Source organism: Nansenia antarctica (genome assembly GCF_963989245.1).
Source record: "Nansenia antarctica genome assembly, chromosome: 8".
NCBI lineage: Eukaryota > Metazoa > Chordata > Actinopteri > Argentiniformes > Microstomatidae > Nansenia > Nansenia antarctica.
This window is the reverse complement of record NC_137678.1, coordinates 12,035,769-12,061,103: the sequence shown is the minus strand read 5'-3', so window position 1 is coordinate 12,061,103 and position 25,335 is coordinate 12,035,769. Positions and strand designations below refer to the sequence as shown.

Genomic DNA, 25,335 nt, shown 5'->3' with positions numbered 1-25,335 from the left:
TAGACCGTCTAACCCTGGTGACTTGCCTTTATTCATGCATGAAAGAGCTTTGTATAGTTCAGATAGCGTAATAGGAGAATCTAAATCAAGGGAGTCATTTTGGGAGAGCTGGGGGAGCTGTAAGGGGTTCAAGAAAGAACTAACGGCTTGATCATTATAATCAATCTCAGAAGTATATAGAGCCGAGTAGAATGCCCAGAAGTTATTGTTAACCTCTGTTGGATCAGTGTACAAAGTACCTGTAGAACTTTTAATTGAAGAGATGTTTGCTAGTTGTTCATTGGTTTTAAGTTTTGAGGCTAGTAAATGGCTTGGCTGTGCACTGTGCAAGTAATGATTTTGTCTGGTTCTATGAATGAGGAAATCAGCTCTATGTCTGAGAAGATGGTTAAGATCTTTAAATAACACTTCTCTCTCAAGAACTAGCTCAGGGGTAACATGCGGAGTCATTGTGATCTCCAGTTCAGCAATTTTCTTTTCTAAGTCTTGAATATGTTTTAATCTGGAATTGTGTAGATTAGAGGCAAAACCAATAGTTTTATCCCTAATGAACCCCTTCACCGCATCCCAGAGAATACCAGGGTCATCCACAGATGGCTTATTAATTACAATAAACTCATCAAGTTGTTCCTTCATTTCCTTTAGGAATGATTCATTCTGCAAAAGGGTGGAGTTAAAGCGCCAGCGAGGAGCCCTTTTAGGCTTCAAGGAGATCGCTACTCTGCCAAAGACCGCCCTGTGGTCAGAGAGGGACATAGGAAGTAAATTAAAATCTGATGTCTTATCATACAGGTGTTTGGATATAAAAATATAATCTATGCGAGAGAATGATCTGTGTCGAGATGAGAAACAAGTGAATCCTTTCACGGAGGGGTTAGAAGAACGCCAGACATCTACCACAGCACAGTCACTAGCCCATTTCCTTAGTGCAGAGGACGCCAGGTGTTGCTCTCTCCCCTCGTTAACCCCAGTTCTGTCCATCGTGTGTCGCCATACAGCATTAAAGTCACCCCCTATTATTAAACCAAAATCAGATAGATCAAACATCAATTTAGTTAAGTAGTCATAAAAGCTAATATCAAAGGAATTTGGTGCATATACTGAAACAAAGGCCAGTTTCTTATTATTTACCATCATTTTTATATAGCTTACTCTGCCCTCAGAATCTTTCCCAGATCCTAGATCTTTAAACTGAAAACTGCGCTTGGCAACGATCACTACTCCCCTTTTTTTTTGGTATTTGAGGAGGAGGCAATTACATGGTAATATTTATTCTGTAATCTACTAACATCTTTTTCCAATAGGTGAGATTCCTGAAAGAAGGCCACATCTATCTTTTTTCTCTGTAGGAAGCCTAAGGTACTTGTGCGAAAATTACTAAAACACTAGTATTGTAAGACCTCACCTGTGTCCTGTACTTGTCTCTGCTGCCCTTTGACCAAAAAAGCTCCTTGTTATGTGTTACAGCTCACCTATTACAAGTGAGACGATTGACAATATCAAAAACATGCTTGCACACACACACATATAACTTACTCACACACAAGTGTTACTGGCCCCAATTCGGTACAATTATTACAGAAATGATTGAGAATAGAGACATGGTTGACATTAAACTAGCTGTTGTTGTACCCTTTAACATTCGCTAACTAGCTTGTTACAGTTAGCTTCACAATTGCGGGTGACGTTAGGTCGGGTTTTTCACTAAAATAAAATGTAATTAGAACATGTTTGTACTGACACAACATGACATGAACTTGTTCATTAATATATTACATTTGAACCAACAGTATTATGGCATTTATACCGTTTGTTTAACCCACCTGAATGAATGCGAATCGTGGACAAGGTTTTAACATTAACGTTACTCATGGCTTGTTTATTGAGGAACCGATGTCCCGCTCCAGTGTTGCCAGATTGGGCTACTTTTGGTCACTCTGGACGGGTGGATTCGGCAGCTTTTAGACTGGTTGGGCTTGAAATTGTCAATCCTGTCTGGCAACCCTGTATGGAGGACCAAGTCTGCCAAAATTAACAATAAATATATAGACACATAAATGAATGTATGAACAAATACATCAATGAATACACACAGTATAACGCAATACATTTCTATATGTATTTATTCTTTTCCACATTTATTCTTTCTTTTCCACATTCATTCTTTCTTTTCCACATTGTTTTCCACATTCATTCTTTCTTTTCCACATTCATTCTTTCTTTTCCACATTCATTCTTTCATTCTTTCTTTTCCACATTCATTCTTTCTTTTCCACTTTATCAGTAATGTATGCAAATATCTGGGGGCGTATCTTGCATGTTGTCCACGCCCCTACGCATTTTCATTGGTTGATACCACGCGTGACGTATGAAAGCAGCGACGCTGTTATTACCACACACGGGTAGAGAGTCTATAGTCCCGTTCTCTCACAGCCTCTTTCTCCCTATAATTTCCATGGAATCCCAAACTATGTCTATGACATCCCAAGCTATTCCCGTGTTGTCCCCTTTCACACATGTCGGCAATGGTCTACACTAGTCCATCAGCACTGTATGGGAGAACTTGGTGATAACCACAATACCAGTTGACTCAATTAGACATACGCTCTGGGCTATGCGCGATGCAAGACAGCTGAGAGTGTCTCCACTGCGTTTATATCACAAAATGTACATTTGATAAGTAAAAGTAAGCTAGCTAAGTAAGCAATCTAGCTGACTATGACTGGAAACGAAGTACTATCCAGTTAGAATTACAGAAGATCTAGTTGTGTTTTCCTGCTGGTCTCGCTGCCTGGGTTTGAACAGACTTGTGGTGACTAAAAATGGCTTTAAAAAATGCCTTTCCACAAAATGCTCGATAAGAACTTTGGCGATGTCCTCACCTTTTGTTGTTTCTGGCATTGGTTTTAGGCAGCAGAGCTCCTCCCTTACAGCAGAATCACAGTATCTTGCTATGACAGCCAGACGTGGCATGTCATTCACATCTACGCTCTCATCAAGTGCAAGGCTAAACACCGTCGCATCTTTCAAACCAGCGGTCTGCTGCGCTTTCACGTTTTCTGCCATTTCTCCTATTCTTCGTTCCACACTTCTGGCTGACACTGGGATGTCTTTTATTCTTGATTTTATTGTGTCTTTGTTTGATAAGCCTTCAAACAAAACATCTGAGCTACAGAGGAAAGCCTCCTTAACAGTAACACTTGTATCGAATCGAATTCAGAATTTTACTTTGAAAATTGGCGCCAGAATACGACTCTCGTGGAGTGGATGAGAGACTAGGGCTGCATTCGTAAATTCGCCCTGAGAGCACCGGAGCGTCCCTGAGACTGGCTCTAGTCCAATCAAATTACTTGGTACCATTGTGACGTTGAACCCAGTGTGCGCGAATTTACGAACGCGGCCCCCAAAAAAAACTCTCACTTCTTGCTTGCGTGCCACTGTTTAAGCTGTCGCGTGCCACTGATGGCACGTGTGCCATAGGTTGCCGACCCCTGCTATAGACTGTAAAGTTGTAAACTTCATTTTTAGACGTGGAACCACTTCAGATTTGACCTCTGGCGTCAGGTAGACTAAAGCCCCTTTTCCATTACAGGGCCAGCCCGGGTCGACCCGGGCTGGCCTGCTTCTTTGGCGCTTTTCCATTTGTCGGCCTGGGTCGCCTCCGCTCGGTTCGGGTCGCTTCTTTAGCTACCCTTCTTAACCAGGAACCAAATTTAGACCCGGAACCTTTTTGCCAGGCTGCGTGTGACGTGTGACGCTGCACACCGTTGATTGGTCAATGGAAGTCGTCATCCCATGTTCATAGATTTCTTCGCTAACCGCCATCTTTAAATACCACATTCGCTCTTGGAAAATGTCACTACAGTTTCTGTAATAGCTTATTAATAAAGATTCGAAAAATTATGCTGACCATCGTATTATCTTAGTTTAATGTCATTTCAATGCATCATAGAACTTTTATTTACAACAAGCATAACACAAAAATCGCTATTATGCACCGTCTTTGCCCGTGAATAACACCGGCTGTGAATGTGGTAGAAACACAATACTCCTTTGCTAACTTCACCATCGGTATACGGTCATTTTGAGCCCTTAACCACCGCGCTGACACCCCGAGAAGTTATGCTTTTAACCGTAAACTCAATGAACCGGGAACATGTCATTGTGATAACTGTGACCACCACAAGAATAATTGCGGTTACCTCTTTGAATCAACTCCGGAAGGTTGGATTGGGCAAAGACTTTTGCTATCCTGAAAACCATGGTTGCGTTGTCGCTGCTGACCAGGTCCACATGTGCAACTCTCTTCAGGAAGCAGTGAAAGATTGTGGTGTACATAAGAATGTTCTCCTGCACAAAGGAAGCCCTGATAGACAGACAGAAAGAGTATTCATCTCACTGATGTTGGTAGATGGTGACAATATTGTACATAGTAAATATCTTACCATTTCTCTGATACACTCTTGTTTTCACTGTGCTTTTGGTATCTCCATGGCTGAATATAACTAAGCCACATTTCAAACACCTGCAGTGGGGAAACACCACATAACTCACAGTTGCGTCCCATGTCATTTCCTAAACATGTCTAAATATGTAAACCAAGCCAACCGTAAATGGGTGAGATGTATAAATAGACCAAGGATGGCACTCACTCCTCTGAAGGAAGTCTCCATAGGCCAGTGGTTGAAGCAGTGCAGAAGGAGAGGGTACAGTCTCTGTTCATACTGTGGTGTGACCACTCTGGGTTCAAAAATCAAGACCAGGAGGTTATTATCATCGTTTCATCAACATCATCATCATTACCCAGCTATGGCTATAATGACGTTGTTGGAATGCTGCTGTGTAAGGACGGTGCTTACCTCTTGAAATCATCTGAGTGAAGTGTTTGTGAGTGGCCAGAGGGTAAGGGAGATGTCTGGTTGAGATAGATTGAGATTGAGATAACGTTTATTGCCACTATGCATTACACATGTAGGAATTTGCTTCGTCACCACAGCAAGTGCGTTTATACTTTTTTCACATGTAAAAAAACAGGACAACACAACAACAACACAGGACAGACAACAGTGCATTGGATAGTGCGGTATAAAGTAAAGTGCAGTGCAGAGTTTTTTTTACAGTGAGTCCAGTTCAGTCCTGGGCAGACTTGGGGGCGGGGGGGGGGGGGGGAAGCCAGAGTCATTTAGCAGCCTGGCGGCTGAGGGGTAGAAGCTGAGCCTGTGGCGGGCCTTCAGTGCCTTAGGCAGCCGCAACCTTCTTCCAGAGGGAAGCAGGGTGAGGAGGCCGTGGCCGGGTCTGGTTCTAGGCTACCAGAGAGGGCATGTAGATGCTTCACCAGCAGCCTGACCACCAGCATGTGCTTCTCTGTGATGGTTACAGAGGCCTGCACGTTTACAGAGAAGTGTTTGTATATTTAACACAGCATCATAATGCTTGCCAAGCAACAAAAGTGAATGTTGTCTATGAAGAATCAGTCTTTGAAAGCAAGCAGCAAAGAACCCATGATGTTACCATTACCAAGGAAGAGTGAAGTTTATGGTATGTTTCCAAGGTATAATGTGGCAACCGTATCTCCAAAAAGATCTGGGTGGGGAATATTGACAGAATAACTATTTTGCACCTTGGTCAATGCCATTTCACATCAAACCATCCACAGTAGACACTATTGCAACCATGCTCAGTTATTCAACTCACCTGCAGCATAGTCTCTGGTCTCCAGATCTTCTGGTGTGCCATCTCAGAGCTAATGGAACACTGGTGCTTCAGCAGGCCTTTGCTAGACCCAGCTGCAGGCACACAAGAGGACCTGGGGAGCAATGCCAGATCATAACAGGCTACATCATCATCATCATCATCATCATCATCATCTCATCATCATCATCATCATCATCTTTCCCTTACATTTGTACTAAACAATGGGTTGCCCTTGTGCTGATCTGATTATACTGTACACTGTAAAATTGTATACCGGGGAAATGATGAGGATAAGATGCCTTTGATATTTGAGGGCGAGGAACCCTCTGTTGGCAAGAAGTGCTTGAGATATGCATCCACTAAGGCAAAGTAGGCACTGTCAGAGATGTGGTTGTGCTTCCCTGAAGAGTGATTCTAAGACAAAACAAAGGGTCACAAGGTCGTACATAATAGCACTCAGGAAATGGATTATAGCATGGATGACTTGACATTAAATAAGAATGGAAGTGGTGAATACTACATACCTGTGTAATGAGGCTTGTGGCAAAGTAAATCAAGTAATATTCAAAAGCGTCTTGTGACAGTTAAGGGCAACGCATATCTTTGAAATAGAGAAACAATGTAATAACTGTAATTATTGCACTGAAACAAAAGCATATTGTGACAGACTTTCATTAATGCTGATAAATCGTAAACTAAGCATAAAGAAACAGTAAAACGTTGCAAAAGATACTGAGTGACAGTCTCTGACTCTGAGACTGTAATTTACTGTAGAAAATCCGACAATCTGCGAGATCATCCTGCATAGATACCTTCACAGGATCCTGTGAGTAATGAAAGACAAAGACATCTCAACAATCACATAATGACCACATTTACTTTCATTGTGTCAAACAAACTAAACCAATGGCCAATGCATTGCTGATATTGGAATAATGTTTACTAATGTAATAACTTGTGACATACGTATTGAATCCTTACAGGCAAAGAGGTGATTGGGATCTCAAACTTGTAGTCTTCCACTTGAAGTTTATAAACAAGTTCCATCATTGGACCACTGCAAAACATTGTATAATGTTCTATTCAAAGCCACTCAACGCAGGGTGTCATATGAGACTACAAATGGATAAATATTGAAAACGACAGTATATATAGTGGATTGTGTACCTAGCCTTTATTTATGTAAACCAGCTCCTTCCCTTCTTGTGTTTTTTTAAAGTGTTTTTTAAAAGTTTTTTTTTTCTTTCCTAACACCAGGGGAGCCACCCCTCCTAAATTTCGTTGTTTGGTACCTGTACTGTAGCAATGACAATAAAGACCATTCATTCATTCATTCATTCATTCATATATGAATGATACTATAGTCTATGCTGATGGTTGTTTACAGACAGGTCCACCTTGGTTGAAGGAACTCCAGTGCAGTGTTGTAGTCACTGCTGTGTGCATGGAGGGAGGAAAGACTCCAGCCAACAATGATGTCATCCAAGCTGCCAACAACCTTCTCCACAAACCAGGGGAAGATTACATACAGCTCCTGTATGGAAACCCAACAGCAGGATTAATACACATTTCCCATAGTTTAGTCTGTACCGGACATTTACAGAGAATCTACACTGTCTTCCTTGTCAATATGAACTCTGACTAACCAATAGGGGGTTCTCTCTGCCTAAGAGGATCAGTTATGGTAGTTTGGAAGCATCTGCACAGGTCTAGCAGCTGTCCTTATGGCTGTCTGTCCAGACGCTCACAGTAACACATTGTCTGAAACAGCAACAGGCTGATCCTCTCTGACATCTATACTACACATGGGCACAGCTGCATCTGGTTAGGAACAGACGGCTGTGTTTCTGTTTCCTGACAGACACGCCTCTCCACTGTGTTCTTTAATATTCAATTTGACTGGTGATTTGTTGGATTGTATGTCACAACACTTTCTTTTACCATAATCTGTAGACAAGCAATATATTTCTACTCTAATGCTATATTCACATAGACAATAATGTCTTAAATAACCATTTTCTTTAGTACAGCAATATTGTGACAAAATCAATGAGAGAAAATATCAGCTGACAGTACTGCTACCTTGACAGGCTTTTCATTAATTCCTGCTGTCATCTCTGCACATTGCTGAGTGAGAGACTTAATCGTCCAATCCGCTTTAACCTGGAAGAACACTCAATTATCAATCAGCACATCAGCTAAGAGCCTCTTCAGAAAATCAAGATTTTACATTTAAGATGTATCTACTGTTTACTCACCAAATATGATGACATGACTGCAAATTCAATTGTTAGAATGTTTTTCTTTCTTCTGCAAAATGAATGTTGGATATAAACATCAAACAGGCATTCAGTCAAGACTGATCCAAGAACATATCCATTGCCCTTTTAGTTTAGAATGAATGAATGAATGGTCTTTATTGTTCAGAACATTTTGTCCATGTTTTGTCATTAGGCAAATCTTTAGATGCCATGGATGTACAGGCTGCAGTATGATAGCTGACTTCAGCAACAGTTGCAAGTGTACTCGTCACTCTTCCCCGTAGGTCACCCAACCCATGTCTAACTGGAGGCAACAATGACACTAGTCAAGTCAATGGCCCCCTTTTTTCTTTTTGCTCTTTGCTAGCCTATCAGGACATGACATTGACCTAATGCCTCATTAGGTGGCAGCACAGACCTACTTGTAGCACACACACACACACACACACACACACACACACACACACACACACACACACACACACACACACACACACACAGACACACAAAACACATAGCTCTTGCACTTTGCCTCCATGACTTTTATGTTTTTATGTGTATTCATCCATCATAAATACCCAGTGGACGTACAAGCTCTTTCCTGCAAGGGAAGGAAGAACACAGCAGTTCAATCAATGGCTGATTAATAATTCTAATTTCATCACTTTCAGGCCAAGCTTTATTTAATCACATCCCACCCAGGCATTCAATAAAGCATTGTTCACTGCAGGGTTGGCAGACTGCTCTAAATCCCACTGATGTGGCTGCAGTCTCCTGAGATTTCCCACCACAGTCAATTTACTCCCCATTTTCATGCCACGTGGTCATGAATTATCAGCTTTGCCTCACATTTTTGCCAATTTGCCAGAGATTAGTTTCTCAGTCTTTGTGCGCACACCTGTTTAGGAGGCTGGTCTGGAATCTCTGGTGCAACAACTGATCTCACTTCCCTGTTTTCAATTAACTTATATCCTAAGCTCCATGGTGGGCCGGAACACATTGTTGCTTGTCAGACAAATATAACAGTGGGTGGTGTGACAAAAACAGTGCTTGATATCTGAGAAAAGTGTTCTGTACATCGTATTTGTGGGCCCCCTCCTGTGTCTCAGCATCAATGCAGGCGTGATAAACTGCAAATCTGTCAACATCAGCACATCATATTCACATATCAATGTCTTTCCCAAAACATTGCTGTGCCAGTAAATGGGGTCACAATAGTGCTTCCAGAAAATAGAAATCATCCTTTTATTTAATGTGAGTTGCCACAGTACATGTCTGTGGAGAATACATATCAAAACTAAAGTCTACTAAAGTATTTTTGAAGTCGATATAAACTATCTGCAAAGGTAGCAGTCATGTCACAGCCATTTAAAAGTAACCTTTCTTTGGTGGTGATTGTTTCTTTTTCTCTGTGTACATACATCTACTGATGCCTCTGGACACATCTTCAGTGATGTTCCTGGAATCATCGGGCGTTTCGGGTCTTTCAACATCATACACCCTCCTCCAGGTGACCCAGCCGGGGCTGATCAGACCCCAGCTTGTGTCCAGATGGCTAACTAGCTACCATGACTCCATGGCTCTCCTCTTTTGAGCCACAGCCATCTAGAGGCTCTCTCTGCCGCATTGGTGGTACTGCGGATGGCTCTCCTCTTTCTCTCTCCATCGATGCCCAAACTGCTGAAGGCTCTGGCCAAGGAACGGGCTGCAAATCCCCTGCAACCAACCTCTACTGGGAAACACCTCGCTCTCCAACCAGCCTGCTGGCAGTCACTGACCAGTCCCGCGTACTTGGAGAGCTTCCTCTCAAAGGCTTCTTCCAAGCGGTCTTCCCACGGGACTGTCAGTTCCAGCAGCACTGCTTGCCTGGTGGACTCAGACAAGAGAACAATGTCTGGTCGCAGGGTGGTGACTACAATGTGGCTGGGGAACTTCAGCTGATGTTCAAGGTCAACCAACAGCTGCCAGTCTCTTGCAGAGGTCAAGATGCCTGCAGATGTTTTCCTGGCAGGGGTTGGCTGCTCCCCAGCTCTGACAAAGGCGATGGTTTTCTTGGAGGGTCGGAACTGCTTTGCCCACACAAGTCCTGCGCTGATGGCTTCAGCAATGGTCTTCAGGACTTGGTCATGCCTCCACCTGTACCGTCCATCTCTCACCTAATTTTGGGCTGGATTGCGAGCAAAGAGCAGAGAAAGTGAAGATAACGTCAATTCCATTCCTATACCACCTACTGGTAAATTGGCCCCTTATTAAATGTAGGCCCCATCTATCAATACAGAGACTCGTATCGAAATTACTTTGTTGGCCACAAATGCTTGGCAATAGATACGATTTCTCTTTAAAACAAGGCCGTCGTTTATCTGGTTCACATTTCCTCCCAGGGTGAGAGGAAACAGGACGTATTAAGACTTTTATTTGTTCCCTCAGTGATAGATGTGCCCTCCTTCAACCTCTGATTACCAGATTATCACAAGTAAACCAGGAACCCATTAGACAACCATTTAATGCTGTTGGGCCTCTTTAGGATTCTCCCTCTTTCATCAAACAAGGCTAGAGACTGGACTAGAGGCTGGAGACTTGGGAAACGAATGCATACCCAGCAAACCAACGACAGACGTTCCCAGGACATTGGGTAACAATGTATATAATAGGATAATATATAATAACAATCTAATTACGGTATGTTCAGCTAGGTGTCATTTTCCCCAAGAGGGTACTGAATAAGGAGTCATGAAAAAATATATAAGAGATAATATGACAATGTAATGAATTAAATATGAGCAAAACCTTTTTGCATTAGTTATTTCTTATTTGCATTCACACATTCAACTCTTTGCTTATTCCTGTTACCGTAAAGCTGCAGACTCTGGCCAACGGAGAGATAATGGACTGCCCTTGGCAAGATGAAGGTGGTGGCAGCGAAATGATAATCAAGCGAGGGAGCGATTTAGGACAGTTTGTTCAGTGCTCTGCACTCTGAGCACTCAGATTTATCAGTCCAGTGGGTCTTTGCCTAATGTCCTTTTGTGCTGGCAGCATATAGAAGAGAATAGAATGTGGATAGAAATAATCATGGGTATGAAAGGTCAGGGAAAGTTAAGTATGCCCTAAGCAGGTCATGGCTCTTCCCCACTGATAAGAAATAACTGTGCATGTAAGAGAGAATGAGGAATAAAGATCACCTTGTCCCATTTGTGCTATCACAATAGCTGAACTGTCAGTCAAAATGATCGTCAGTCAGTCAAATGGCCTGAAACCCTCTTGTGGAAGTTACTTTTGATATAGAACAAGGGTTTAAAACGTAGTGGCTATATTGTCAAATGTTGCCGTTGTTTCGACATTTGTATGCAATTAAGTGAACCCCAAGGCTGCTTTTGAGGGAAGGTTATGCATACTGCAGTAATTGTGCTACCATGACTCATCATCATAGCATTGGTCCACATCAGGACTACATGCTATTCAGAGTTTATGTCATTCCAAATGCAATGTGTTATTGTGTGCTGTCATTTGGGTGTGAGTCACTTGAGCTTTTTAAAGGTTAGGCAACAGAAACACAGCATCAGAGGGGGAGCTGTGGTGTCCATCCAGTGACTTATGCTTGGCTACGGGAAGGTCACTCTACTTCTCCCCTGTGGGCATCTCCCTGGCAAACAGAGTGATGGCCCCGGTGAAGATGATAAGTAAATACAGCTTTAATGGGCTCTGAATGGGCAGTGCTAATCACAGGCTCAAGGTGTGCATGGCACCCAGGGAGACAGGGCAGTCTGCACTGGTTATTATTAGCGCTATCATAGATCAGATAGAGGCAGAGAATGAAGTGTGATTATGAATTTGGGGCTCCTGTCTACTTCTCTGGAACTGTCAGGACAGGTAGGGTAGCCTGGCTAAGGTCATGGCGGGCACAAGAGACTTACTCACCGCATTACGCATATAGAGGGTATAATATCTGAAGGCTTGAACTGAAGGTCACAGGGTAAACTAAATTACAGCAGAAAAGTTCACTTCTGTCAACTTCTAGTTCTATACACTTTGTGTAACCTAGAGTTGTGCATAAAAGACATGTTTTCCCCAAGCATACATGATATGTGGTCCACAGAATGTTTATCTAATTTGTTGTTTCTTATCAAACCTCCCCTCTCAAACATCTCATGTTTCCTCACATCAGCCTCAATAGGACTGATGTGGTGAACATGACTATTTCTGCTGCTGCTGCTGCTGCCAATGTTAAGAACCTAACCACATGTAGAAAACGTTCTTTTAACTTTTAATGGGGCCTGAGTAATATACTTACCAGGTGTAGGACTCGAGGGACTTAAAGGTGTATTATTTGTCTTTTGAAATGACTTGCAGCTGACAATGTAATCTTATACACTGTGGCCTATGTCTGATTCATGCACAGACGTTCAGAAGCTGAATGGATCTCAGTGTAGTATTGGCTTGCAGGGATTTGACTGAGGGCCTATACAGCGGCACTGCCTTTGGACTGGCGCCAGCTTTCCTGTAAATGACACGCCAATCCACCATTACTGCTGAGAGGAAATCGACCCTTCTTGTGCAGACACATTTTCCCCACCAACTCTAATGCTTTCTGCAGCTGTTCAAGAGTGAATTTGTTTCCTTACCAGAGATTGTATTTCATACATTCAGAGGGAACCCAAACACAGGTTCCTTGTGGGAGGGATAGAATTCTGAGTGAATCTGGAAGTAATATATCATAAAAAAAACAGTTATAGTGCATTGTACATTGAGGACAACATATTGAAATGCAGTGGTTGTACTAACTGAAATTCTAGGCTGGTCAATACAATTTCATGCAGGATCCTAGATATGGTAGCACCATCATAGATGAGTAAATGAAGAGTAAATTAACGCAGAGGATGTTTGAATGTGGCTGAATGAGATGCCCAACACGAATAGGGGTCTAATAGGTCTTGACTGACATATAACTGAAGATATTGCCCAAATTATTTTTATCTTTTGAAATGGCAGACCAGATTCGGTCTATCCTGCTGATGTAATCCACACCTGAAGTGTTGGGCATGAAAACGAGACATACAAAAAATAAAAACAAACATGAATTATGAATTCAGTTGAATTCATGAATTCATGTATGGTTCAGTTGTATGTAATTAACACCGCAGTTGATAATTCATGTCATTATGTGTGATGAAAGAATTTCAGTTTTGATTAGTGGCAATGGTATACTTCAGAGTGAATGAAGGTTAATCCCTGGGGAATTTGTCATGAATAAAATCGATGTGCTGGATGGGTTTATAATAGTCTACACCTTGAACATGTCCTTTCATATTCTGTATGTCTAGTTCTAGGAAGGTTAATGGAGGAAATCTGAAATTTGACATAGCTTTAATTCCTGTTGGACAATTTAGTTCGTTTTGAAGTATTTTGATCAACCTTATCTGAAAAAGTTAATTTACAAGAACCTACAGCAAACACGCATACGGATACATAATCCAGTAGGAATTACAGTATTGTGTTGTGCCATTCAGTTACCGTTATCTTTCATTCTAACGCCGTCCCTGCCTCCCTGCCATCACTTCTGCTATGTTTCTCATGAAACAGTCGGACAAGTGAGGCTAAATGCATTTATTAATCCACAAGAGGTCGCTGTTGTCTGTCGACCTGCATAATCTCGTGAAGCGGACAGAAGGACCCTTGACCACCGCTCATAATGTCCAACCTGTTACATGAGTCCTGAGGACTGAAGAGTTTGGGAAACCGATCGATAGTTTACTATAGTCGAGTATCAACTAAGCAGCATATCACGTCGGTCAAGTCTGAAGAAGACTAGCCTACTTTATTTAATTCGACAAAAATCACATGGTCTATATTGGTATATAGCACTATCTATATATATTGTCGGCCCTTTTACACGTTGGGCAACATCGTGATATCACATACAATACAGATACAAAGGCAGAATCAAGTGCGCTGAGGTTTATGCAACAGTCATGCATAAAATGCAGTAAATGTTGGCACATCTCATCGGCGCAGCGTGTTGCTGAGAACACTTACACGCCCCCTAGACCAAAATGTGCCAATCCTAGTTGACACTTCTTGGTTGTATTCACTCTTCAATGTGTACAAGGGCGGTGTGCTTTGTAGCACAAGGATGGATATTAGGGCGGAATGTCAGATTCCCCTTAATTTGAGTTCATCTGCGCAAGGCGCATGGACATTTAAGCAGAGACAATGCAATTGATGAATTCATAAATCTGTAATCAACAGCCACATGGCATGCATACGTTTTAGAAGTAAGGATCCCAAACATTCCACCTAACATCAAAAACTAATTGAACAGCCAGGTACGGTGTAAAAATGGAATCTCGTTTTTGTTCTCGCCGTACTCAATCTATGGTGGAGTTAAGCGTGCTTTGAGTCTTTCTTTTTCCACGGGGCGGACGAAGACACCTGAAGAAGGCTACTTTTGGTTTATTTCTACCACTATGTGACATCTGCAGGCTAATGTTCAGTGAGAGGGAATTCATGGGAAACATTCTGTCGGACTTTGACCAGAACGCAGCGTCAAGAAACTTCAGCAACCGGAGTCCTCATTACAGTCGACAAATAATGCGGAGGAGATAGCGATAATAAACCGATGAGAATTATTTGGAGTCATATCCTACTATAATCTCCATGTGACTTTTTTTTAGAACTATATGGTAATGAAATGTTCAGGTACTCTTGGCTGAGTGCTTTACCACGTCACGCGCAGTATCAACCAAATGCGTAGAGTGCGTCCAAGATACGCCCCTATATTTGCATACACATCTGACAATGACAAAGACAAACTATTCTATGTGAATAGATAGGTGAAAACAACATTGTATTTCGCTTTATCAGTAATGTATGCAAACATAGGGGCGTATCTTGCATGTTGTCCACGCCCCTGCGCATTTTCATTGGTTGATACTGCGCGAGACGAAAATCTCCAAGAGTGGGGTTATTGTATGTGGGCTAAGTGATCATTACATGATCTTTTGCACTCGTAAAAAGCATAAACCCAAGGCTGGCGGTCATAAAACTGTAACCACTAGATCCCTTAAATCCTATTCTAGTGAGGCCTTAAACCATAAACTGGAGAATCAAGACTGGTTAGATGAACTAAAAAGCACACAGGTTGAGGAGGCATGGCTAGGTTTCAAAACCAAATTCCTAAATATTATTGACAGTATAGCCCCCATGAGAACCACCAGGGTTAAAGCCCGATCGGAACCATGGATGAATTCGGACATTCTAAATGCTATGAAAGTCAGAGACCTAAAATGCTCTGAAGTTCAAAAATGCAAATCAAAATTAGTGAAACACTTAAACGAAGATCTCAAAAACCACTTTGAGAAAATTAAAAAACAATGCAACAAACTATGCAATCAGGTAATTACCATGACCAAATCTGCTAAGAAAAAATACCTCGATAACAAAATCGAAGAAAACTTAAACAAACCACGTGACCTTTGGAAGCTAACCCTTTTAGACCTAATTTTATATTCATATTTTCATATGTTCATATTCCGGAATATGGCATTCCGATACAAGAACATTTTTGGTGTTTTCATATTACATCACAGAGCCAAAAATGATATGACCATTTTAAAGAGAAGAGCTAGTACTTTTAAATGGTATCAATGTTTATTTTATTATTTGAGAATAACTATCCTTTATCCAGCAGATTTCACACAGCAATCTTTACAAAAATCTTCTCCGGCTGCCATACTCCATCAGAAAACTGCATTTTAAACCATTTTACTTACAAGCTTGAAGGAAAGTTAGAGGGTATGAGGCATGCACAATTCTGTTGGCAATTCAGAATAGAAGACAGGTTAGAAATATCTTATATTGTTCAAGAGTAATGACCATTCTAGTGATTAGTGACATGGAGGAAAAAGAAAATCGGAATTGGGTTTTATAGGTTTTTAGTCAAGAATAAAAGTATTTTGTAATGTGTTGGCTGTAAAAATGTCAGATAATGTCCTGTGAGTAAATGCCTTTGCTCCTTTTGTCAGGATTACTTCAGCTTTCAATATCTGACATTACTGAAATGTTTTGAGGGGAAAAAAACACAAAAACGGAATTGATTTTAGAGGGTTTTTAGTGAAATATTAAATTGACTATATACAAATAATTAAGAACAGACTATATACAAATGATTTAGAACAGACTATATACAAATAATTAAGAACAGACTATATACACAAGCTATGCCTCACAAGCAAGATCCAGGTGTTAGTCAACAAATGCCTGCGGTACATCCTCAAGCTGTGGTGGCCCATCAGAATCACAAATGAAGAGCTGTGGAGAATAACAAACCAGGACAGCATAGCTACCACCATCAAAAGGAGAAAGTGGAGCTGGATAGGGCACACCCTTAGGAAGGACTCCAACAACATCACTAGACAGGCCTTGGACTACAACCCGCAGGGGAAGAGGAAAGCTGGAAGGCCGAAAAACACCTGGAGACGTTCCACACTCCAAGACCTGAAGAACATCGGGGTGAGCTGGCAAGAAACAAAGGCCCAGGCCCAAAAGAGAGTGAGATGGAGAGCTCTGGTGGACGCCCTATGCCCCTCAACGGGGTGAAGAGGACTAACTAACTAACTATATACAGACAGGCCTACTGTACTCAGTCGTGGTACAGAGTGAAACAGTTCCTGTCGAGTTGAAGGCAGAGGCCCACACCACACTCTCTACATCTCCAAGGAGTGTTTCTTTTGCACAGAGTGCACCTCTTTCTCCCCAGGGTGGCTCTCACAGTCTTGCCCTTCCCCTGACCGTCGCTCACAGGGACAGGGAAATGGCCCTGGCTGGGGGTCCTCTCCGGCCTGCCATGCAGTGGCACTCCCAGGAGCTGGGCAGTCAGCTGCTCCTGGAAGTCCTGGCGTGTCATGTGTCCCTGAAACAAAATCAGAATCAGATTTACTCTTGCCGGGGGTTTTCACACATACATGTAATTTGCTTTGGAATGTTGGTGCATAACAATAAGTAGACAAGCATACAAAAGGTGCAAGGACAAGACAGGACAGTGCAAAATACAGAAGAGTACAATTACATACCTCCTGCTTGCTTTTACATAGCTCCTTGTGGACTATGTAGCTGTTTGTCAAACTAATGTCCACAAAGTGCTGGAACACAGTAATAGGCCACCGCCTGGTTTTGCGGTGGACAGAGTTTGTCCCCAGCATCTGGTCAGATGTATCAACACCCCCCATGTACTTATTATACTCCCCGACAGCTGTGGGCCTGGGGATGGGGACCCTCTCATTTTGTCCATCAGCTAGATAGATAGGAGAGAAAAGGAGGGTGCACATTGTCACAATGGTAATTCAATGTGTTTTGTTGTAATATGCATGTATAGTGTGTTGTAATATGCATGTATAGTGTGTTGTAACATGCATGTATAGTGTGTTGTAATATGCATGTATAGTGTGTTGTAACATGCATGTATAGTGTGTTGTAATATGCATGTATAGTGTGTTGTAATATGCATGTATAGTGTGTTGTAATATGCATGTATAGTGTGTTGTAATATGCATGTATAGTGTGTTGTAATATGCATGTATAGTGTGTTGTAATATGCATGTATAGTGTGTTGTAACATGCATTTATTCATCAACTGACAAAAGGTTACATTACAGCATATGTCAATACCTGTCTTCTGCCAGCGCAGTACCGTCTCGCCAGTGTAGACTGGATGGACATTGGAACTAGAGGCATGCTAAAAGTAATGTAGATAATATAACAATAATATAACTTCATCCCGAAGGAAAATATTATGCAAGTTACCCAAAAAGTTAGGCTACAAATGTGTTAGGCTATAACATACAAAAGTTACTCACGTTGATGATGAATGATGTATTACTTCCGTGTTCACTGTCGTCCTGACTCCTCGATAAATCGAGATGGAGGTTTTGACACCCTCAATGATTTCCGAGACATTTTTAATAATAATAATAATACTTGTTTACCCTCGAGAGATAGCAAAGACTATTTCATCGTTTCCAAAGCTTCAGAATAGGTTAGGGAACAATTTTTACGCTACCAAACATTTTGTAAAACCTCCTCCATTTTGTAAAACTCCGCCTCCGCCTTCACTGTGTGTAAATGGACTCTGAGAATGTCGTCACGTCACATTTTACCGTAATACCCTATATGTTGGTTGAAGTGCAACATCTCAGCTTTCAGGGACAGTTGGATTTTTTTCGATAGCACAAACCGTTTAGAAATTACGGGAATTTCAATGTTGTGTGCGGATTTGTGCCGGCGGCGTTACATTTCGGCGCAGAAGGGTTTTTAATAGCCAACTAGGTTGCAGTCAAAAACTCAAAACCAGGTCTACAAACATCAGCATAAAATCTGGAGATTCTCTCTTTACAGACAAGCTGGATGTGGCTAAGTGCTTAAACACTTTCTTTACAACCATAGCCACTAAATTAGTTAACAATCTACCACCCCACTCAGGGCGTTATGGTGTAGAGCACATCTGTGCGTTCTACAATAAACTGGGTGTACGCAAAGATGATTTTAAACTCTCCATGGTGTCAAACGATGAGGTGTTTAAAAAACTGGGCGCTCTACACTCAGAAAAGGCCACGGGCCATGACAATATTCCAGCCAGATTTCTAAAAGACTCAGCTGCCTCCATTACCCCAATCATCACCCACATAATAAACCTCTCCATCAAACAGGGACACGTCCCCCTTGACTTTAAAATAGCAAGGGTAACCCCACTGTATAAAAAAGGAAGCAAATTAGACCCAGGCAACTACCGACCTGTTTCTATTCTTAATTCCATCTCGAAACTTATGGAAAAAATAGTTTATGAACAGGTTGATAGGTACCTTACCGAAAAAAATCTGATGTATGAATTTCAATCAGGATTCAGAACATCCCATTCCACTGACACATGCCTTCTCTATTTGAACGACCACATCAACCATGAGGTGGACTCGGGCAAGTACTGCGGCATGGTCATGCTGGACCTCCAGAAGGCCTTCGACACAGTAGATCACCACATATTGTTAGATAAACTGAAAGCAATTGGGTTCGATAGAACATCGGTGAGCTGGATGCAATCCTACTTAGAGGGGAGGGAACAGGTGGTTAGTGTGAACGGAACACTGTCCCCCCCCCTCCCAGTGACCTGCGGCGTTCCACAAGGAAGCATATTGGGACCTTTACTGTTCCTAATATATGTGAATGACATGTCATCAGCATGTGATTGCAATTTGTTCCTGTTCGCGGATGACTCGGCTCTGCTGGTCTCTGACAGGGACATATTGCAGGTGGAAAAAGCGCTAAGCACTGAACTGAGTAGAATCTGCATCTGGCTAGCTGACAATAAACTATCAATACACCTAGGTAAAACTGAAACCATCCTATACAGATCCCCATCTAAACTCAGAAAGGCTGTAAATTACAAAATAAAAGTGGGTAACATTACCATCACAAGAAAAGAGGATATTACATACCTGGGCTCCATCTTAGAGGCAAATCTTTCCGGAGATAAAATGGCAGCAAAAGTAATCAAAAAAGTTAACCATAGAACTAGATTCTTGTACAGGATATCCTCACTTGTCAGTAAAAACACACTGAGGACCCTATCAGGAGCTCTCATTCAATGTCACTTCGACTATGCCGTAACATCATGGTACTATAGAACCACAAAGGCCCAAAAAACAAGACTCCAGACAGCCCAAAATAAACTGGTTAGGCTTCTGCTAGGCTTCAACCCTAGGACACATCTAACCGCTGCTCATTTTTTGAGCCTTGATTGGCTACGAGTAGTTGACAGAGTGCAGCAGCTTGCACTGGGCCTGGTCTTCAAGATACGCTACACCACAAAGACACCCAAGTACCTGTCAACATACTTCCAAAAAGTGAACAACGTCCACACATACAATACCAGAGGAAGCTCCACGAACCACGTTCAACCGCGTTGCACCACAAACAAGGGGTTAAACTCGTTTGCAAACTATGCAGTAAAAATAAGGAACGCCCTTCCTATAATCTTAAAGGAGTGCAAAACACTGCCCACCTTCAAAACCACTCTCAAAAAACATTTACAGGAGGCTGCAATCCGTAACTGGACCCTCTAAATCAAAAATCTAATTAAAAGACTACACCCCCACCAGGACTACCCTCTATATATTCTTGTGGTTTTGTTGTTATGTCTCCCACACCCCCCCCCCCCCCACCCGAAATACCCTCTGCACATACTAGTTGTTTTGTCCCACCCCCCTACCTGGTCTACACTCTGAGCAAACGCAATGTTATTATGTCGCCCCCCCCCCCCCCTCCCTAAATCTACTGGTGTTTTTGTACCCCCCCCCCCCCCCCACCATGACCACACACTGTACATACTTGTTGTTTTGTCCCCCCGCCGGAACTACCCATTGTACATATTATATGTCTGTCCCCCTGCCCGAACTACCCACTGGATGTATAGTGGATGTATGTTTATCTTGTAGATAGTACTAGTTATTTGTCTGTATTATCTTGTAGATAGTACTAGTTTTTTTGTCGGTCTTACATGTAACGATGAATTGAGAATCAAGGACCCCAATTGAAATAAGCCAGTGGCTTTCTTGGGTTTTTATCCTGTTAGTTGACCTTGTATGTAATATGTACTTTCATGTACCTACTTCTGCAAATCTTCTAATAAAGTTTTCAATCAATCAATCAATCAAGCCCTCAGCCGAGAGCAGACACTCTAATTTCCAATCATAGCATGTAAAAGAAAAAAAAAAAAGGGTTAGGGCATATGAATCATAGTGGAGGTATGATATACCGCATATATATGGCATATATATATATATATATTCTTTGGATATATTTGCATACATTACTGATAAAGTGGAAAAGAAAGAATGAATGTGGAAAAGAAAGAATGAATGTGGAAAAGAAAGAATGAAAGAATGAATGTGGAAAACAATGTGGAAAAAGGAAAAGAAAGAATGAATGTGGAAAAGAAAGAATAAATGTGGAAAAGAATAAATACATATAGAAATGTATTGCGTTATACTGTGTGTATTCATTGATGTATTTGTTCATACATTCATTTATGTGTCTATATATTTATTGTTAATTTTGGCAGACTTGGTCCTCCATAATATGGAGCCGATAATATGAAGCCGGAAATATTTCTGGTTCCGGTTGACGCGCTCATGCTGCTGCGCCTGCGTACAGCCACCCAGTGTAGAGACGAGAGCGAAACATGTCTTCCCCGGTGTGACATTCTTCAGAGTTTCTGAGGCAGATAGTGCGTTTGCAATTTGCAATACATACCCTCTGAGCAATAGACGTCTTTTCAACCTCGCGTCTACAATATAAACCAATATAAACCAGCTATATTACGGCTATATTTTCTACTTATCTTAAATGCATGAAAACCGTTATTAAACCCCTCTAAACTGTCAGAATACGTCCCAGACGTCATGTAGTATGAGATTCATATAGTCTAGCATAGTTATCCTAGCAGAAGTGGTGGTTTAAATTGCGTCTATACGTCGCTGTCCTTTAACCCAGATAAATGCGGTCTGTGTCTAAACCTGTTTTAGTCTAGCAGCACGTTGAGTTTAAATTAATACCCTAAACGCCTGTAGATTGTCAAAATATGTACCAGACCGTCATTTAGTCTGAGATTCCATGTAGTCTAGCATAGTTATTCATGCAGAAGAGGTGGTTTAAATTGCGTCTATACATCGCTGTCCTTTAACCCAGATAAATGCAGTCTGTGTCTAAACCTGTTTTAGTCTAGCAGCACGTTGAGTTTAAATTAATACCCTAAACGCCTGTAGATTGTCAAAATATGTACCAGACCGTCATTTAGTCTGAGATTCCATGTAGTCTAGCATAGTTATTCATGCAGAAGAGGTGGTTTAAATTGCGTCTATACATCGCTGTCCTTTAACCCAGCTAAATGCGGTCTGTGTCTAAACATATTTTCTACTTATCTTAAATGCATTAAAACCGTTATTAAACCCCTCTAAACTGTCAGAATACGTCCCAGACGAGTTGATAGTTCGTTCATTTTCGTTCATTTTCGCCCATCACTAATCGACACTGCTAGCCCTTCTTGCCATGACTCCGGCGTTTATTCAGTAGGCTATAACAGGTCAAAACAACTAGACCAAACGGCAGCAAACACAAATCAATAACAGGTCACGTCGACCTTAAATAACAGTGTACCAGTGTACAATAACTAACAGCTAACTCTTACAGTAACATGTGGCCTGTGTTTTTTGCAGTTCAATTAAAATGAGCATTATTACAAAACATTTAAAACACAGTGGACGTGATAATGGCGGATCATTTGCATTCCGTTCATAACAAATGATAAATTCCACACGATTTATGTCTAACCTGTCGAGGTCAGAATTGGTTTCATCGTCTGAGAGCAATCTGTCCGTTTGTAGTCGAACTAGTAACAGAAGTTTGCGAGTGGAAAAAAGAAGAAAGAACGAGGCTGACCCGTTCCTGTCTGCGCTGCAGTACCTCTCCCAGGGTGAGCTAGCTAGTTCAGCTATACTAACATTTATCTACTCTTTTTATCAACATGTATCAAGTCTTTCGGCTTAGCATTGGCTTGTTTGCTTTTTCTATATGTCAACATTGTGGAGTTATATAACTTCCAAGACCACTCTGTCTTCTTGTTTTTAACTAGCTAGCTATTTTTGGCTAAATATACCTACCGGCATCATCACTAAGTAGGTGGATGCGTCCAAAACAAAAGCCTTATATTTGACATGAAGACCTCTATACCCGTATAGTAAGTTAATAACCTCTATACCGGTATAGTACTATAACTAGTAACAACATTGTCAATGAGGTAATTACATGGCTATATGGAGTTTTATCAGTTTGTGTTAAGTGGTTTGTACTCTGTGAAGCGCTGTGCAGACCAGCTGTCTTCAGTGCTCACAGACATCTGATCTTCAACACACATCAAACCTGGTTAAATGCATTAGAATTTTCCACTTATGAATTCGATTCCAATTTAGAACTTTGATCTCTGTACTGTAAGCCGCCATGTTGTTGTTGATCAGGCCTGCACCGTCATCAGCTAACTTGACTTGATCAAAAAGGTGTGCACTAAAGTAGGGCTGCCACAAACGATTATTTTCATAGTCGACTAGTCACCGATTATTTTAACGATTAGTCGACTAATCGGATCATAAATTACAGCTTATCGCACAATTACTCAATCGCTCTTATTTAGCTATCATCTTCTAAATCAGCTTCTAAATTTAGCTTGACGTTGTTAGTTGTTGTTGTAGGCATGTGCTAACTAAAAATAAAGACAATTAAAGTGATTGTTCACTCAAGAATAGATATTTTAATGAACTTTGCAGATTTATTTCTGGCATCACTTGCATGTAATGTAATGTAAAGAGTAGTAGAGAGTGCAAACTGCTGAGTAAAATGAGGTAGGCTAGGCACTAGGCAACCAAAAGAATACAAAAACAAAAATAAATACTTGTACAGAGTACAAAAGTTTTGCTTTGCTTCACTCATCTCTGGCATCAAACATACATTTTAAATGTATTGAATAGTGCTGCAAAATAAAATGAGGTAGGCACTAAGGCAACTAAAAAAGAGCAATTATCCACAAAAAGAAATGTTTGTAGAGAAAAGGTTTGGTCTCAATCAAATAACATAACAAAGAAAAGTGCAGGAGACTGAGCAAAGAAATTGTTTCTCTCCTGTGTGGACTATTCATTCATAGCGAGGAAAGTCAGCATTTCCACATGTTCTGGAGAGAGGCTTGCTCTCTTTTGAGAGCAGATGTTCCCTGCTGCAGAGAAGATCCTCTCGGATGGGGTGGAGGTTGCAGGGATGCACAGACAAGATTTTGCCAGCTTAGATAGTGTGGGGAAACGCCCCTAATGTGCGTTATTTTGGCAGGCGAGATGTCAAACTTTTCTACCACCTCCTCCTACAGCACATAACGTAAAATAATGTAAGAAGGCTTTTAACGTAACGATATCGTTAGCCAATAACAAGCTAACTAGCTTACCGAGACGAGCCATCGTCTTCCTCGTCATCTGCCACAACGTGCTTCCTTTTTAGATGCTCGCGCATCATAGACGTGCTGCCATGATAAGCGAGTTCAGCTTTGCTAATTGTATATTTTACATTCTTTTTACATGCGACGACGTCGATTACCAAATATGTCGGCGACGATTTTGGTAATCGACGTCGTCGTGACTAGTCGACTAATCGTGGCAGCCCTACACTAAAGGTTGGTTGTCTATAGCAACGGCTTAAACTCTACTATCCATACACGGGGGTCTAGGGTGGGTGGTAGCATACTACAGATTATTTTGTGGCGAGTGTCAAACATTTGCTCACTATAGGAACAAGAGCTACAGGGCACCAGACATTCAAGCATATTACATTTTCTTTGGCACATAGTAGGCAATCCACAATTTATCTGGCTCTTTACTCTTGCTTTTTAAAGTTTTAAATGGGATTCTTCTGTGAAAATAACTTTTCTTTTGCTTTATTTAATTACAGAAGCTGTCATGAACCTAAAAAAGGTCACAGAGGTGGAGGCAAGGGCGAGCATTGGAGATCACCTGAAGCAGGCCCCAGGCAGAACGGGCGGTGCTGGCTACAGACAGAATAACCCAACCTAAATGTTGTCTCCATAACTGTCAATAAATACTAATATGTTGTTAAATGTTCCTATGTCATTGTTATTATGTTATTAAATGTTGTTAAATATGTTGTTATTATGTTGTTAAATGTTCCACAACAATCAACATTGTTAATATTTAATATTCTTTTTTCCTTATTTTTATTTCGTATTTACTAGTTCCCTAAATAAATACATGTTCCTATTCATATTTCCTTATTTATATTTACTTATTACTCATGAAAATTGTATTTGTCTTCTTATACTAAGTGTTTAAACGTCTAGGCTATAACAAAGCTAAATTGATGTGAAATTGGAAATTGAAACGTCTGTTTAAACTGCATTTCAACAGCTATATATAGTCTGCCGTTGAAATGCCTATAGAAACAGTCGTTTCAATTTCACCTCCATTTGGCTTTGTTTTAGCCTAGACGTTTAAACACCGGTGTTTCAATGTCTAGGTTATAATTAAGCTAAATTTAGGCTAAATTGGAAATTGAAACAACGTCTATGTTTAGACGTTGAAATGCCGTTGAAACATAGAAAGGGAAACAACGTCTATGTTTCAACGGCATTTCAACGTCTAAACATAGACGTTTTTTAAATATCCAAAATGGCCGATATTTAGCCTCGATTTGGCCTAGACGTCTACGGGCCATTTAGACGTTGTTTAGACGTCTAATCAACGTAAAATTGCTCACTGGGATGTTCGACAAAAGTTCGGAGAGG

At 41.2% G+C, this 25,335-nt stretch overlaps 1 protein-coding gene across 1 annotated transcript; it reads right to left on the bottom strand.

Moving 5' to 3' along the window:
• Positions 1 to 16,271: 16,271 nt before the first annotated feature.
• On the bottom strand, positions 16,272 to 17,814 carry LOC308163442 (piggyBac transposable element-derived protein 4-like). The gene is made up of 3 exons (XM_080537628.1): positions 17,807 to 17,814; positions 17,024 to 17,244; positions 16,272 to 16,863 (listed from the first exon to the last, which is right to left on the bottom strand). The coding sequence occupies exons 2-3, from the start codon at positions 17,177 to 17,179 to the stop codon at positions 16,594 to 16,596; spliced, it is 426 nt and encodes a 141-aa protein (XP_080393754.1). The 5' UTR covers positions 17,180 to 17,244; positions 17,807 to 17,814; the 3' UTR covers positions 16,272 to 16,593.
• Positions 17,815 to 25,335: the final 7,521 nt, after the last annotated feature.

Coding starts and splice junctions, on each gene's coding strand:
- LOC308163442 (XM_080537628.1), bottom strand. CDS start 17,179: ATGGGGGGTGTTGATACATCTGACCAGATGCTGGGGACAAACTCTGTC. Junction 16,864..17,023: donor TATGTAAAAGCAAGCAGGAG/GTATGTAATTGT, acceptor ATTTTGTTTCAG/GGACACATGACACGCCAGGA.